Source organism: Microcebus murinus, chromosome 6, assembly GCF_040939455.1.
Source record: "Microcebus murinus isolate Inina chromosome 6, M.murinus_Inina_mat1.0, whole genome shotgun sequence".
Lineage (NCBI taxonomy): Eukaryota > Metazoa > Chordata > Mammalia > Primates > Cheirogaleidae > Microcebus > Microcebus murinus.
The window spans coordinates 75332477-75348698 of record NC_134109.1 but is presented as its reverse complement, the minus strand read 5'-3'; the positions used below and the strand labels follow the sequence as shown (position 1 = coordinate 75348698).

At 34.8% G+C, this 16222-nt stretch overlaps 1 protein-coding gene across 1 annotated transcript in view; it reads left to right on the top strand.

Annotated features, from left to right (window-relative positions):
* DPH6 (diphthamine biosynthesis 6) overlaps window positions 1-16222 on the top strand; it is a 175115-nt gene that overhangs the window by 149679 nt on the left and 9214 nt on the right. The window contains exon 7 of the mRNA XM_012766346.3: window positions 15795-15889. Within this exon, the coding sequence (XP_012621800.2) occupies window positions 15795-15889 (95 nt within the window). The remainder of the gene's footprint in view (window positions 1-15794; window positions 15890-16222) is intronic.

Here is a 16222-nt window from a genome sequence, read left to right as displayed (position 1 = left end):
TACATATTTTATTTACATAATGAGTTTCAATCATACATACAATTTTGTCTTCATTTTTCTTCTAATATGCTGCCGTGTTGATTTTCCCACATAACTAAGTATACTTTGAAAATACATTAATTAATGGCTGTGCAGATTCTATCATATTTGTATTCTACATATGACCTATTTACATATATTACATAATATATGATATATTTACACATAGTGTCATATTCATTTATCTTTTTGAAAATGTTTATTATTTCTAAGTTGTAAATAATGTTATGATTATCATATTTTCTGATAAATATTCATACACATTTCTGCTTAGTATTTTCTTAAGATAAATTCCTAAGAATGTAATTTCTGGGTTAAAGAATGCAGCAGCTTTAAGGTTTGTATATTTATTTCTTTAAATTAACATGAAGTAATTTAGCCATTTTGATTCTTAAACTTCTTCAGGTTCTTAAAATTATCATCTTATAAGTTAACAATGGATTCTATAATGACTGTATCTTTTGTGGGTTTTTTTTTTCCCCAAAGACTATTTTCTTATTGTTTGAAAAAGTAGATGAATTTTAATATGAGTTACATCAAATTTTAAAGGTTTGGAACTATTTTTTAAGTAGTGTCCCTGTTTATTAAGAGTATTCTTATTTTGTGATGTTTTAAAATGTTTGTCAAACTTTATATTCTGAAATCAATCTTTGATACAGAAACAATCTTCTGTGTCTTTACCTCCTTTCATTTCACCATCTCAGTTTCATTTCTTATAGTGAATTGTTTTGATATTTACCTTCATGTCTCTTAATTTCATATTTGTATTACTACTTAATGGTTCCCCTTCCCTAATATTAGCATTATTTATTGACTTCCCATTCTGAAATGTGTAGATTTGGCTGTCTTCACTCGCTTTGCCTCCATCACATATGTGTTCTTTTTCCCTCCTTCCATCTTCCCATATGGTTATACTGCAACTCTGGTTGGATCAATATTCAGTGTTTATATTGCAATAACTGTGAAATCCCAATACACAGCTGAGTCAGGTAATAAACTCTGATAATAAACCATTCCTTTCCTGTACAACTTTTTATTTTTCCCTTGAGTAAATAATTGTCTTGTTTTCTTCATTTATTTAGTATTCTTTGTACTAATCAGTATTTCAACATTACATTCATTGCCAGTTTTCTAATCTCTTATTCAGATGTTCAGATATGAAGTACTCTGTCAGTATCCTCCTTCTGAAGAAGTCTTTTTTCTAAGGTTTCTGACTTGGTCTAATCTGAACCAGTTTCTCTCTATGCCTGTTATAAGGCTGACATCCTGGCATCTCTCCATAATCTGGGGTTCCCTTTACCTTCCTCCTTCTGTGTTGGAGTCTTTGTTGTCTGGATCCAATGCCTTTTTTTTCTTTTTTTGTTTTGTTTTGTTTACTCTTATTTTTGTGAAGCACATTCCTGAAGAAAGGCCCATAGGACAAAGGCAATGTATGTAACCTAAACATTTGTACCCCCATAAAATGCTGAAATAAAAAAGAAGAAAAAAAAGAGCCCATAGGAGGAATAAGAGGTAAATATTTTTGAGACTGTGCATATTTCAAAATGTATTCATTATTTCCTCATTTGATTGTTGTTCTTTCACAAGTCATGTAATTCTATTTTTGGAATAATTTTTCTTCTGGATGATAGTATTTCATCATTGCCTTGCAGTTTGGTATGCTGTTGATAAGCCCAAAGCCATTCTGATTCCTGACTGTATGTGACTTTCTCTGTCTCTCCATTTCCTCTGTGGAAATATATAGGATATTTTGGCCTAGAATTGTAAAATCTTGTGTGATTTATGTGTCCTGGGTGTATATATTTTTATTTACTATGCTGGGATAGGAAGAACTTTCAGTTTGAAAATTTCAATTCTAGAAAATTTCCTTGAATCATTTCATTGGTGTTTACCTCCCCTCTGGCTTTGCTTCTGAAATTCCTATTATTCCTAGTATATAAATTCATATTTATTCCAATTATTCACATATTATTTAATATTTAACTTTTCTCTCCTAATTTTTATCTAATTCATTTTTTGTCCTTTTCTAGGAGAATTTCTCAATTTTACTTTCTGATCTTTCAATTGAGTCTTTTCATACAATATTTTCAATTGTTAAAAGCTCATTTTTTTTTTTTTTTTTTTGAGACAGAGTCTCACTTTGTTGCCCAGGCTAGAGTGAGTGCCTTGGCATCAGCCTAGCTCACAGCAACTTCAAACTCCTGGGCTCAAGCAATCCTGCTGCCTCAGCCTCCCGAGTAGCTGGGACTACAGGAATGCGCCACCATGCCCGGCTAATTTTTTCTATATATATTAGTTAGCCAATTAATTTATTTCTATTTATAGTAGAGACGGGGGTCTCGCTCTTGCTCAGGCTGGTCTCGAACTCCTGACCTCGAGCAATCCACCTGCCTCGGCCTCCCAGAGTGCTAGGATTACAGGCGTGAGCCACCACGCCCGGCAAAAGCTCATTTTTTGTTTTCTGAATTTTCTCTTTTTTAAAATCTAAAATGTCCCAACCTAATTGTAATATATTCTCTAATCTCTTTTTTTTTTTGAAGAATCAACATTTTTTAAAATTTCCATACTTCCCAAAGCAATTTACAGATTCAATGCAATTCCCATCCAGATACCAATGTCATTTTTCAGAGATCTAGAAAAAATAATCTTGAACTTCATGTGGAGCCAACAAAGAGCCTGAATAACCAAAGGGTAGACTTTACTGGCATATTTCAAAATGATTACTTTTCTCCTCTCCCTATTGTAAGCACCTCAAAGAGTTAAAAATAGAAATACCATTCAATCCAGAAATAGCACAATTAGGCATCTATCTACCCAAAAGAGCAAAAGACATTCTATAATAAAGACATCTGCACACGAATGTTTATGGCAGCACAATTCACTATTGCAAGGATGTGGAAACAACCCAAGTGCCCATCAATTCATGAGTGGATTATTAAAATTTGGTGTATGTATACATGGAATATTACTTAATTATAAGAAACAACAGTGATCTAGCACCTTTTATATTTTCCTGGATAGAGCTTGAGCCCATTATGTGAAGTGAGGCATCACAAAAATGGAAGAATAGGCTCCACATGTACTCGCCATCAAATTGGCATTAACTGATCAATACTACAGTGCTCACACCGTAGTAATATTCCCCAGGGATTAGGGGGGTGAGGGGGGAAGGTAAACTCACAACTGATGGACACGGTGAACATTGTGGAGGGGAAGCGCATGCCTCTAACCCTCGCTTGGGTGAGGCAAAATCATAAAATATAATCTCTTAAGAATATTAATAATAACTTTTATTTGTTTTAGTTTTCTTCTCCCTTACATGTTTCAGTTTTCTCTTTTCATTGTTTGCTTTAGTCTCTTTCATTTTAGAAGTGTTCCTCAGATTTATGATAATCTGTAATATTATGCTCATATTTAAGAGTAGGGAGCCTAAGAATTTGATTGTAAGCACTGGATATGAGTATGGGGCTTTCTGACCTTTAGTTTCACTATAGGGAAATCTGAAGAAAAAACAAACTTGGTATTTTTTGCTGTTTTTTTTTTTCTCTACTCTCACACTACACTCAACACATTTCTGGCATCAGCTGTGTGAGAGTTTATCCACACATGCCAGGCAATTCTCTGGCAGATACCAACTGGCTATCCTATAGTTCAGTTCCATTTTAACACTGTCTACTTGGAGATAGTGTCAGATCCCACAGGTTAAGGTCTCAGTGCCACAAGACTGCCTTGACTTTAGATGTCAATTCCAAGTAGTAAGTCGTCACCTATACTTCCTGAGTGATTGGCTATAAATCCAGGATTCCCACAACCTCTTCCTCAGGTTCTATTAATTTGTTAGAGCAACTCACAGACTCAGGGAAACACTTTACTTACTTTCCTGGCATAATAAAAAATACAGATAAAGAGATACATAGGGCAAGATATGTGGGAAGGGGCACCACCCTCCAGGCAACTCCACATGTTTAGCAATCTGGAAGCTTTCCGAACCCTATCCTTTGGGTTTTTGTGGAGGTTTCATTACATAGGCATGATTGTATCATTGACCACTGGTAATCAACTCAACCTTCAGCACCTGTCCCTTTCTGGGAGGTTGGAGGGCGAGGATGAAAGTTCCAATCCTCTGATCACAGAGTTGTTTCCTCTGGCAACCAGCCCTCATGCTAAGGCTATCCAGGAGCCCACCAAGAGTCACCCCAATAGAACAAAAGATGTTCCTATGATCCAGGAAATTCTAAGGGATTTAGGAGCTCTATGTCAGACACCCTCATCACTTGAGAAATTGCAAAGGTCTTAGGAGCTCTGTGTCAGGAACTGGGGTCAAAGACCAAATACTGGAACAAAAGATTCCCTGGCACTCCTATCTATAAGCGTATTAGGAGCTCTGTCTCAGAAATCAGGGGCAGAGAACAGATATTTATTTCTTATTATATCAAAATATTACAGGAAGTATAGCTAAGCCATTTAACCTGAGCTAGGCATATCCCAGAAAGGATTATCCATGTCCCTGTCTTAAAGATGAAAGCATACTGTAATTTTTTTCCAGGACTGGGAAAAACGGCTACAGGCCTGAAAACCTTGCGTGCATAAATTAATTAACTGATTTCTTCTATACCTCTGCCCTCAGCTGTGTCTCATTTCTCTCAGGCCAGTTCCTCATTTCACCTTCTGCAGAGAATAAACCTCCTGTGTTCTACCAGGATAGAAGAGAAGCAGTTGCTAGCCTAGAGGGAGGGGATCTAAGAATTTGACTGCTTGTTAAACAGACTGTCAATCAATCCTTCTTACTTTGGTGCCCTTCCCCCCCTCTCCCCAACTACCTGGTGCCACCAATTTCTTGACCTTTTGGTTATTCTATTGTGTAAATTGTGTTGGTTCTCAGTGTTCACCACTGTTGACCTAGGGCTCAGTGTTGTTGGTTCTAAAAAACTGGTTGATGCTGACACCTCTCTCCAGTGTTTTCCATATTTGTGGGTTTATGGCCTTTTTATGAAATACCATCCAGTAATATTTTAAAAGGGAGTGAGTGTGGATGCATGGATTCAATCCAGTCTCTTTAGCAGCAGCATTTACATTTTAATCAAGGGCTTTATTAAGATCATCTAAGTAAAAGTTGTCTGCTAGATAGAAGAGGAAAATCAGACTATATTTTTTAAAATTATGAGTATATAGATATGGTTGCTTTTTCTAGGCCAGCTCACAAAAAATTGGGACATCTTACTTCTAGCCTTGAGTCAAAAGTAAACAGGTATATGTTCACTATTTAAGAAGCATACCACTCTGCTGGCTGCTATGAGAGCTAAACCAGGATAACTGTGACTCAAATTTCAAGTTTAAAGATTGCTATGAAATATATTCATTTGTTGCTCAAGAAGGAATTATATCTATTTAAATAGGACACCTATTTAAAAATACAAACTTCCTTTCCTAAATTACTCCCTACCTCATAAGAAATTAGATCTAGTTCTTGCTAGTTAACATTGTCAATGTCAAAATAAAAATGCAGAGACAAATCTCTGAACTTAAAATATTTTATTTGGGAAGAAAGAATTGCAATTGGGGGCATACATGCAGTCAAGGTTGTCTTCAGTATGTCCGAAGAGCAGAGAGAAGGTTGGAGTTTTTGTACAAAGGAGATATGTTTCACATTGCTCTTTGTGAAATTTTACTGGCGCTGTTACAGTTCTGGGGAGCGAAGAAGCTCCAGCTGATGAGGGACAGTTGTGGACAAAGTTAATCCTAGAGTTGCAGCAAGTTATTTCAGCAGTTATAGATAAAACTGATCTCAGGTTACAAAAGGCAGTTTTAGCAGCTGGACTTGCAGAGAATTACATTTGGGGAGCAACGCTATGTGTCCTAAATGCTTTCTCCCTTTGGCTTCTTGACTCTGTTTTAGTTGGGTATAACAAGAATGACCCAATTCATATGATACAACATTTTCTTCTCTCACTTCTATAGAAGTTAACTTGCCTTCCTCATAGTTTTAAGAAGAGCACAATTTACACTCCAAATTACCTATGCCTTACACAAAAAACAAAAGGGAAAGATGATTTCACCAAAATTGATTTGATGTTGTAAGTGAAAAAAAATTTTAAGCCTTGCTCCCTGCAATGCTGACTTTATGGGAAAAAACACATTTAACTGACCTTGGAAGTCAGGAGGAGACAGAACATCTTTGAGAGGAGATTTTGAATTTTGAACATAACTGAGTTGGAAGGATATGTAAAACTTTATGGTGGAGATGTCCAATGGCTATTTTAAATAAAAAGTATATGGTGCATTAAAATGTACTGTAAGTAAAAAAATATTTACCACAGGATTTCAAAGAAAAAATGTATTGTTGAGAGAATTCAGAATAACTTCAGAGATAAATTGATAGCCATAATGGGCTTGAAAGATAGATAGGAATTTTGACTGACAAGCTTGTTATATATAAGTAGGAGAACAATTTATACCAACATATGAGACAGGAGAAGCACAAGGTATCTTAGCAGGTTAGTCTCATTTATTTGGAGTATATTTTGGGTATTGGGAGATGAAGCTGAAAAAGGAAGTTGTAAGCCATATTGCAAGAGATTTCTAATGCTGAAGTGAGGATTTAATTATCTAAATAATAAGGAGTAACTGAAGGTTTTAGATGAAGGGAGTAAAATTCCTAAGGGTGTGTTATAAGTACTTTAACTGGCAGTAGTGTCTATTGATTGTTGTATTTAAAGAAAAGAGGTAAAAGTTCTCTGTAGTTAGTGTCTATTCCACTATATAACCCTCTCATTACTCTTAACATGTGTTATAGATGAGCTCTTAATTGCCAACGTCAGTCACCTGGTATTGATAAAAATTAAATGATACGTGTAAGGACTTCTATGTGCCCACTTTTATGCTGACTGCTTTAAGAACAACAAAATAAGTCAAAAATGTGGCATTTTTCATGGAATGTAGAGCATAGCAAGTGAAGAGGGAGAACCCCTATTAACTTGGATTAGATAAAGCCAAACTGATACTTACTATAAATGCACTTGGGAGCTAAAAGATGGAAGATGCCCACATGACCTGGAGTGGCCGATAGAAGGGTTAGCACTTAAACTGGTTTGAAGAATGGGTGAAATTTACATGGATGGTGGCAACAAAATGAATCAATATGAATGAAAATTCCTTTTCAAGAAGGCATGCAAGGAGAACAAGTAACTTGATCTAAATGAAACTAAGAGGTGGTATTGGTAGATTCGTAGGAAGCAGTGAGGTGGGAATGTAGGGCACAATCATGAAGAGCATTGATAGATGGGCCAGGCGATTTAGGATAAGAAGTAATGGGATTTACAAAGTTCTTCAGTAAATATTTATATATTTTTTTCAGGATATTATGGGGATACAAACATTTTGGTTACATTTTATATCATTGCCTCTCTTTAGCGGGGGTTAGAGGCATGCCCTTCCCCCTCCACGATGCACACTGTGTCCTATAGTTGTGAGTTTACCCCCCACAACCCCCCAATCCTGGAGAGTATTACTACCGTGTGAGCACCAGAGTATTAATCAGTCAGTACCAATTTGATGGCAAGTACAGATGAAACCTATTCTTCCACTCTTGTGTTACCTCACTTCGGATAATGGGCTTAAACTCAATCCGGGAAAATATAAGAGGTGCTAGATCACTGTGTGATTAAAAGAAATCTCAGGAAATTTAGTCATTAGAAGTAAAAGTTAAAAATGAAAAGAAGCCTGGGATGCTGTTATAGGAAAAAGGTGTGAGAACTTGGAGTATATAGCCACTGACAGTAGGGATGGAGAGAGAGAACAAAACTGAAGGAAAGATTTTGGTGGAAGATTGAAAACGAAATTGGCACCAAATTACCAGAAGCTGGAAAAGGAAGAATCAAAAATTAGTCCCACATAATGATTGGGGTGTTTGGAGCACTTATTTCTGCAGAGGAGAACAGATTTGAAAAGATAAGCTTTGTCTTACACATACTGAATTTTAGATTATAACGTATAAACCAAAGGCATATGTTTTCAACCTATGAGACTGGAGTACAATTGAGATGCTTAGGCTAAAAACTAAGGTTTGTTATTTATTCCTTAAAACAGCTATATGAAGTAAGTACTGTTTTCATCTCCATTTTGCAAATTAGCAGTCTGAGACTCAGAGAGAGACTACATAACCTAAAATCACATAGCTAGAAAATGACCGAGCCAGGATTTGAACCAAGAACTCTCTCCAAAGCCAATGCTTTCAACCAATTATGCAACATAGCTTTCACTGTTCCTTGCTACAACATGGGCTTTACTCTCATAGTTAAGCTATGTATTTACTAAGTGCTCAGCAAGCACCATACACTGTCTGCTTTCTATGTGCTATTTTATTCAGTTATTTGACAAACCTATGAGGTTGGTGCTATTAACGTTTACATTTTACAGATAAGGAAATCATTCATGGGTTGAGTAATTTTCTAAAGTTACACAGCTGAGAAGTAGCAGAACTGAAATTTATGTTTAAGTCTATCTGATTTCAGAGCCTGTGTTCCTTTTTATTTCTAAAAGTCATATTGAGAATTAGATAATAATCTTAACCTTAAGGCTTAAAACAAATAGTCTTTAATTAATTGTGATAATATTAGTATTAGCAGCAGCAGAATAGCATACAGGTAATGGTTGAAGCAATGGAGTGAATGAACTCTCAGAGCAAATACACTGAAAGAGAAGGACATAGTGTAGAGGGAACCATGAGGGATATATGTAATTTAGGAACAGTAGGAGGGAAAGGAATCAGAGAAGCATAATGATAACTTAGAAAATACAGCAATATGGCAGCCTGAGGAAGATAATCACAAAGATTTGAGACATAAGTGGTATTACATGCCATATAAATTAGAAAAGAATAAGGCTACTGGACTCTCCCAGCAAACTTCTAGTCAAGCTAAGATCTCTATACCAGTAAACAGAACAATCATCTATCCAGTTTCCCAATGCAGCAACCTGGGAATTTTCCTTAATTTCTTTAACTTCCCTTATTTCTCCATTCAGTTAACCATTAATTTTGGTGGGGTTCAGGACATGCTACCCCAAAATATGGCACCTTGGCATTTGAGGAAACAGCAGAAGCAGGAAGGTCCTAAGACCTTCATTCCAGAGGCATCCTCCCTACACCCAGAGAAAAGGAATGTCACACAAGAACACAGGAAAGAATCTGAACAAAACAAGCCTTGCTAAGTTCCTCCCTGTTTATTGCCATTAGATCATACCCTTTTGTCCTCCAACTGTACTGCAGTATGACTCTTCATAAAAACAAACAAACAAAAACAGTTTTTCCTGTTTCTTTGGATCTTCATTTCCTTATAAAGTTTCTCATATCATAAAATTTATTAAATAAACTTGTATATTTTTCTCTTGTTAATTTGTCTTTTGTCATAGGGTCCTCAACCATGAACCTTATAATGAATAAAGAAAAGATAATAATACTTTTTCTTCTGTATAGTTTTCAGCCTCCTAAAAGTATCTCTCAAAATTCCTACCCTCTCCTCTCTATCCCCACTGCTATCCTCTAGTTGGCAAATCTTCACCTCTTGTCTAGATTCCCTCAGGAACTTCTTAGGTTTTTTTGCTTCTAGACTTACACTCCTCCAGCCCACTCTCTATTGTACAACCAAAAGTATGTTTTTAAAATACAGATGCAATCAGGTCATTTTTCTGCTTACAACCTCTTCATGGACTCTACTGACCTTACGATAATGACTTAGAATAGATTTTGAAGTCCCATAAAATCTGTCCTCTCTCTAGCTTTTCAGCCTCAACTCACTGCCATTACTCATCTAGTGATGCTCCAGCTATGCCAAATTTATTTCTATTTCTAGTACCCATCATGTGCTCTGAAACTTGACACATACTGTTTCTTCTGAAATACTCTTTCCTTCTCTCCTACCTTCTTTTTTCCTCCCTACACCCTTTCCTGGTTAACTTATCTTTCAGATTTCAGCTTAAGTTGTACTTACTTTGAGAAGCCTTTTGGGTTCCTTCTAGTTAGGTCCCCTGCTTTACACTCTGACAGCATTTCATGCATCTGCAAAAGTAATCACTACTCTTTATTGTAATTGTTTAACTTTCTGTCTATACCTCCAGACAAGTAAGCTGTTTTATGTAGGATACATATATCTACTCCCATTTTTGCCCTCAGAATCTAAAACAATGCTACATCTATAGTAGATATTCAATAAATACTTCTTAAATAAGTATATGGATGAATCCATGCAGAATGAAATTATCTTGTATATGAAGAATACCATTTATAAAATAAAATCGTGATGGTTTTTATAAACCTCATTGTTTCTTCTAGGTGGGAGTGGAAGGTGAAGAAATACAATTTGATTTGGCCTTTATTTGTTTCATTTTAAAAATAACTAACAATTAAATGAGGCTAGTTTAAAAGAAAAAATTCTTTTTTAATAAGAAATTCTTGCAATTATGATTATTACAATCTTTTAAAAGTAATAAAGTAAGCAGGGAAATCATTATGCTCTTAACTTTTTCAGTTCATTAATCAGTAGCATTCAAATGGAGTTATTATGGATATGAATATTTATCTATATAAATAAGTGTGCTAGGAAAAACAAATTGATATAAGTAATTTCCTTTTAATTTATGAGGAATTCACTTTTAAAGTGCTGAGACTCCAAAACATTTATATAAGCCATCAAAGGACTCAAGTCAGCCACATCTGTTCAAATGTTTTTAACAATAGATGGAAAAATAATGTTCACTTTCTCTAAAAATTTTACCTAAAAGAGAACATAGCACAATTTAGATATATGTGAAACAGTGAACATACTTTTATACATGAAAATTATATTAATAAATAAGTAAAAAATGATCTTGTTGGTTTATTTTAAATATTTCAGCTGTTCGAAAACAGCAACATATTTCTTAACCAAGCACGCTACAGACAAAATAGCAAGTATATTAATCTTATCCAGTAGCTATCTGGCCTGTATCATTTTCTGTGTAACATTCCCTGAATGGTTAAAAACTGGGGGGAAAGTATTGGCATCACTGATTCAATGGCTAATAAGATAAAGAAAAACATTAACTATCAGGTGTGAATTTTATTCACTGTTTTTAATCTCCGAAAATACAGGATTTTGTTCTATCCTTTTTCAGAGATTAGAGAAAAAGAAGTCAATAACTTTCTCCTCCCTTTTACAGTGAAGCATAATGACATTTTTGTCAAAGATGAACTACATATATGATGGTAGTCCCATAAGATTATAATGGAGCTGAAAAATTTCTATCACTTAGTATTTACTATACTCTCCTTTTTATTAATATTTTTGAGTGTAGTCCTTCTATTTATAAAAGAAAAAGTTAACTGTAAAACAGCCTCAGGCAGGATCTTCAGGAGGTATTCCAGAAGAAGGCGTTGTTATCATTGGATGTGATAGCTCCATACATGTTATTGCTCCTGTAAGACCTTCTAGTAGGACAATGCAGAAGTGTAAGACAGTGATGTTGATGACTCTGCCCCTGTGTTTGCCTAGACTAATATGGGTGTTTGTGTCTTTGTTTTTAACCAAAAAAAAAAAAAAATTAAAAAGTTAAAAAAATAATTTTAAAAATAGTAAAAAGCTTATAGAATAAGGATACAAAGAAAGAAAATACTTTTGTACAATGGGACAATGTGTTTGTGTTTTAAGTGAGTTATTACAAAAGAATCAGAAAGGTAAAAAATAAAAGTTTTTAAAGTAAAAAAGTTACAACAAGCTAAGGTTAATTTATTAGTGAACTAAGAAATTTTTTTTATAAATTTAGTGTAGCCTAAGTGTACAGTGTTTATAAAGTCTGCAGTAGTGTACAGTAAGTAGTATCCTAGGCCTTCACATTCACTCACCACTGACTCACTCAGAGCAATTTTTAGTCCTGTAAACTCCATTCATGATAAATACCCTATACAGGTATACCATATTTTAACTTTTACACTATGTTTTTACTGTACCTTTTCTATGCTTAGATAATTTTATATACACAAATACTTACTATTCTTTTATAGTTTCCCACAATATTTAGTACAATAACATGCTATATAGGTTTGTATGTGTCGTCTTATTTAATACAACACCCCCATAAGAGTGGGTATTACATAGGAAAACTGAGATGCAGAAATGTTATACAATTCCTCCAAGGTCCCAGGCTCAATAAGTAATGGAACCTGGATATCAACCTAGATTTATCTACTCCTGATACTCTGTTTCTGCTAAAACTAACCACTGTTTGTGAATTTTGTCTAGCTTTTTCACTAAATTCTTTAACATATTTATAATAGTCATTTCATTGTCTAATGAGTCTAATATTTGGTTAATGTGTCAGTCTGTTTCTCTTTTGTTTGGGCTTTTTTCTCGATTATAGGTCGTATTTTTTCATTTTTGACATTTTTTAAGATAATTTATGGTAGACATGGAATAAAAAAGAACAGTAGAAACTGAATAAATACCATTTACTCCAGAAAAAGCCACACCGCTTTCTCTGTCTGATAACTAGTCTGGGGTATTTATTCTTCTCAATCTCATTTCCAGTTGAGGTTAATCTGGTCTGAGTTGCATTTTATTTCAGTTTGCTACTTGATTCAGATGCTTTCAGAGCATGATTAGAACTCTTCTTTCCTGAGGGCTTGGGATCTAAGGTCCAGTGAGTCTAGAGATCTTCACCCCCACACCAACTTCACCTTACAGACAGTCCTGCCACCAGTGTTTTGTTCCTCTTCAGGGGCTTACTGCTGTCAGTCTTTCCCCATTTCTCCAAGCTTTGGACTGAGTCCTCTTCTCAGTCCTCCTGCCCTGTCCTATGGCTTTGGTACAGTGAAAGCTCAGTAGAAAAAACTTTATGGACAGATGTTCCAAGGGGATCTCTCAATCTCTCCTACCCTGGCTCCAGCCTTCTGCATGTAGCTACTCTTTGCCTTGGTTAAGGCTCTGTGGGAAAGAATTGGCAAGCTATACAGACTTTTGGGGTCTCCTTGGGGTTCTAATAATTCATCACAGACGTCCACAGATGGCCATAAGTTTGACTGCTTTCTACATACCATAATATAAGCCCTCCCACCTAGGAAAGTTTGATTCTCCTTCTCTGTTACCCCACTAGGAAAGTGGTTGTGGAGCTTCACTCACCTAGGAAAGGCTCATCCAACCTGCAATTTAGTTTATCAAGGTGTCTTAGGTCTCTCTATTTAAAACAAAAAGCATGATTTTATAGCCTATCTGGTATATTTTTATTGTTATAGTAATAATAACTATTTCTACTTTTCATGTACTAACTAAAAATGTTAAATATATTTTAATCATTTAAAGAATAAAGAATATGGTGATGTTCCTGTCCTTGGCCATAAGGCTCTCCCTATACATCTCTTGATCTCATCAAATATTCTGGCTTTAAATATTATATACCCATATACCAATAACTTAAGGAATAGACAATATTAAAAATGTGTTTATTTTTCAATATAGATTATAATTTTACATGCTTATATTATGGAAAGAATCACGAAAACTCAGTGAGAAGCTAAACTTTAAAAAAGTTTAGAGTTTACAGGGGTCACAAAAGACATCATAAGGATGCAGTCAGATTACTTCTTGGTTCCTCAGCCTCAGAAACCACTGAGCTCCTTATCTAGATTTCTTGGTTTGAAATCTCTGTTTCCGTACTGATGAATCAGTAATAGAAGGGGAAAGAGACTGTGCATATTCGTTTATAGTGATACCATCACTGTCACTTAATTATTTGGGGCATTGAAATATGGGGTGTAGTATATTTGGTAGGCTTCAAAAGACCAAGGACATTATCTTGTTAACTTTTGTATCTTCATCATCTAGCAAGGTCTGACTAACAATCATTGTTAAATAAATATTTGTTGAATAACTGATTAAATTAATGAATGTTATAAAAATATTTTATGTAAACTGAAAATATTACTGGGTACATCCAGATTTTAGTAAGTCCCCTCCTGAATATAATCATCCTTTATAATCATAATATGTTGGTTTAACATTGCAGCTTACATTATTTTTATTAGGAACTAACAGAATCACTTCTGCAGAATAACAGCCATGCTGAATTTAATAAAAAATTCAGTTTTTCTTTGATGGTGGATTACAGAAATTATGCAGATCTTCAATAAAACATTTTCTAATAAAAGGATGCTAATAATTGATAAGATATACTCCTCACCTGATGAGACTGGCTATAAGTCATAGAAGTGTTATTAGAAGATTCATTTGGTAGAAAGTTGTTGGAATAGGTGATCAGCAAAGCATAGAAAGGGCTAGGCATTATTAGCTGGTAGAACAAAGAAACACCCCTGAAATCCATATCCTGTTATTATCCCTGTTTTTATTGCAAAGCAGATTTTAATTTAGGTTACTATGGTAAAGTAGTCTGTTCCTATTATCTGCTTCTTTTAGAATCAACTCTCATAATTTGGTTTTGCATCAGAATCATCTCTACCTCATGACCCAATGTGGTGAAAATGTATCTACTTTGTTCTTGTGACCACTTAATGAAAAACGCCCTGTTTTCATTCCTTCACTTTTCTTGCTGTCTGGCTTTACAGTGTCATTCACTGATCCTTTACTGATCCATTACTACTGACCTTACCTTTGGAGGGAGCAGTAGAATTCTCCTAGGTTCATGTTTTAAATCCCTAAGAGCACACAGTCAATAATTGAAATTTAATAGGTTCGGAATGGTTGTGCAACCACAAAAATCACCAAATAAATAAATGATAATTGTGCAGGTAAAACTGAAGGTGTAGGCCATAGTCCCAGCACTGGCAGTGACAGAGCATCAGAGGTTTCACTTCTCTTTAGTCTATGAGGACTTTGTGCTAGGAGACACCATAAACAGGGAAAGCTGTGACATTCTGAATGAAGGAGATGAAATCGCATTGATAAAGTCTCGACAAATGAGCCAAACAGTTCACATCTGTGACAGCCAGTGAGGATGCTCCCCATCCCTGATGCCAACCAGGTACCAGCCAATTAGATTTCTTTACTCTCAATATCAGCATCATTTGAATAGTGTGGCTTATATTTAATGCAAATCAATAGATTTTTTTGTTTCTTTGGTTGCTTGTTTTGTTTTTTTTAATTTCAGATTTGATTAGACCATTTTATAAGCTATCACAATCTTTCTTGGAGTTAAACCTTTTTAAGGCTTGTCTGCAGTTTTGGAACTTCACTAGTTATCAGTACCCTTGGAACTTTCCTAATAAAAACAGCCTCAAACATAATAACCATATATGTGACTTCTTTTTATTCACAAGCCATCTCTATGGGCCTGAGAAATTCTCTAAACACAATATAATTTTTCCCGTCCACATAAAGGTCAAACAATAGGGGTAGCTCAGTTTGGCTGTATCTATTGTCATTTTCTACATAATGACTTAGCCTCTCTTTGAATCTATAGCTCGTATCATTCCCAAAATTTACAGTAATCTTTAAGTTTTGACATGATAAACAAAAATGTTGGTCTTTTACACCTTTTTTTTTTGTAAGAGTTTTGAGATTATTAGAAATCTTATGCCTTATAATAATGTTTTTGGAATGACTGTAAGCACATATTTTAACCAGAAATATAATTATTTTACTATAGCTTACAAACTATTTTGGAATTAAACTTTCTTATATGGATTTTTTTAGAACAAGATAATATAGGTTAAATGAGTAATTTTGCTGTCTGATTTTGTTTCCTTTTCCTTTTTTGTTTTTTCCTATTTTCAGCTTTCTAAGAAGTATGGAGTCCATGTTTGTGGAGAAGGTGGAGAATATGAAACATTCACTTTGGATTGCCCTCTATTTAAGAAGAAAATAATTGTGTAAGATATCATTTCAGCATTTTCTTGCCTTTCCTTAAATTTAAGTGATGGAAGCAACTTAACATTAAGCTTGAGGCAACTTTTGTTGGGAGAAATAGAACATGTCCTCTAAGTTCACAAACACTCAATTTGTTTAATACCAGTGAAGTCGTCTGAATACTTAAATCAATACCTGACAAGACGAGGCCTTCATAGAAGGCTATAAACTTTTTAGACATTGCACTTTCGTTTACTTGCTGATTATGGCCTGCAGTAAAACTGGTACCTACACACTGACACTTTTATCCTTTCATGAAGTGTGAATTGCCTGTATTATTTATCTTTCATTACAGC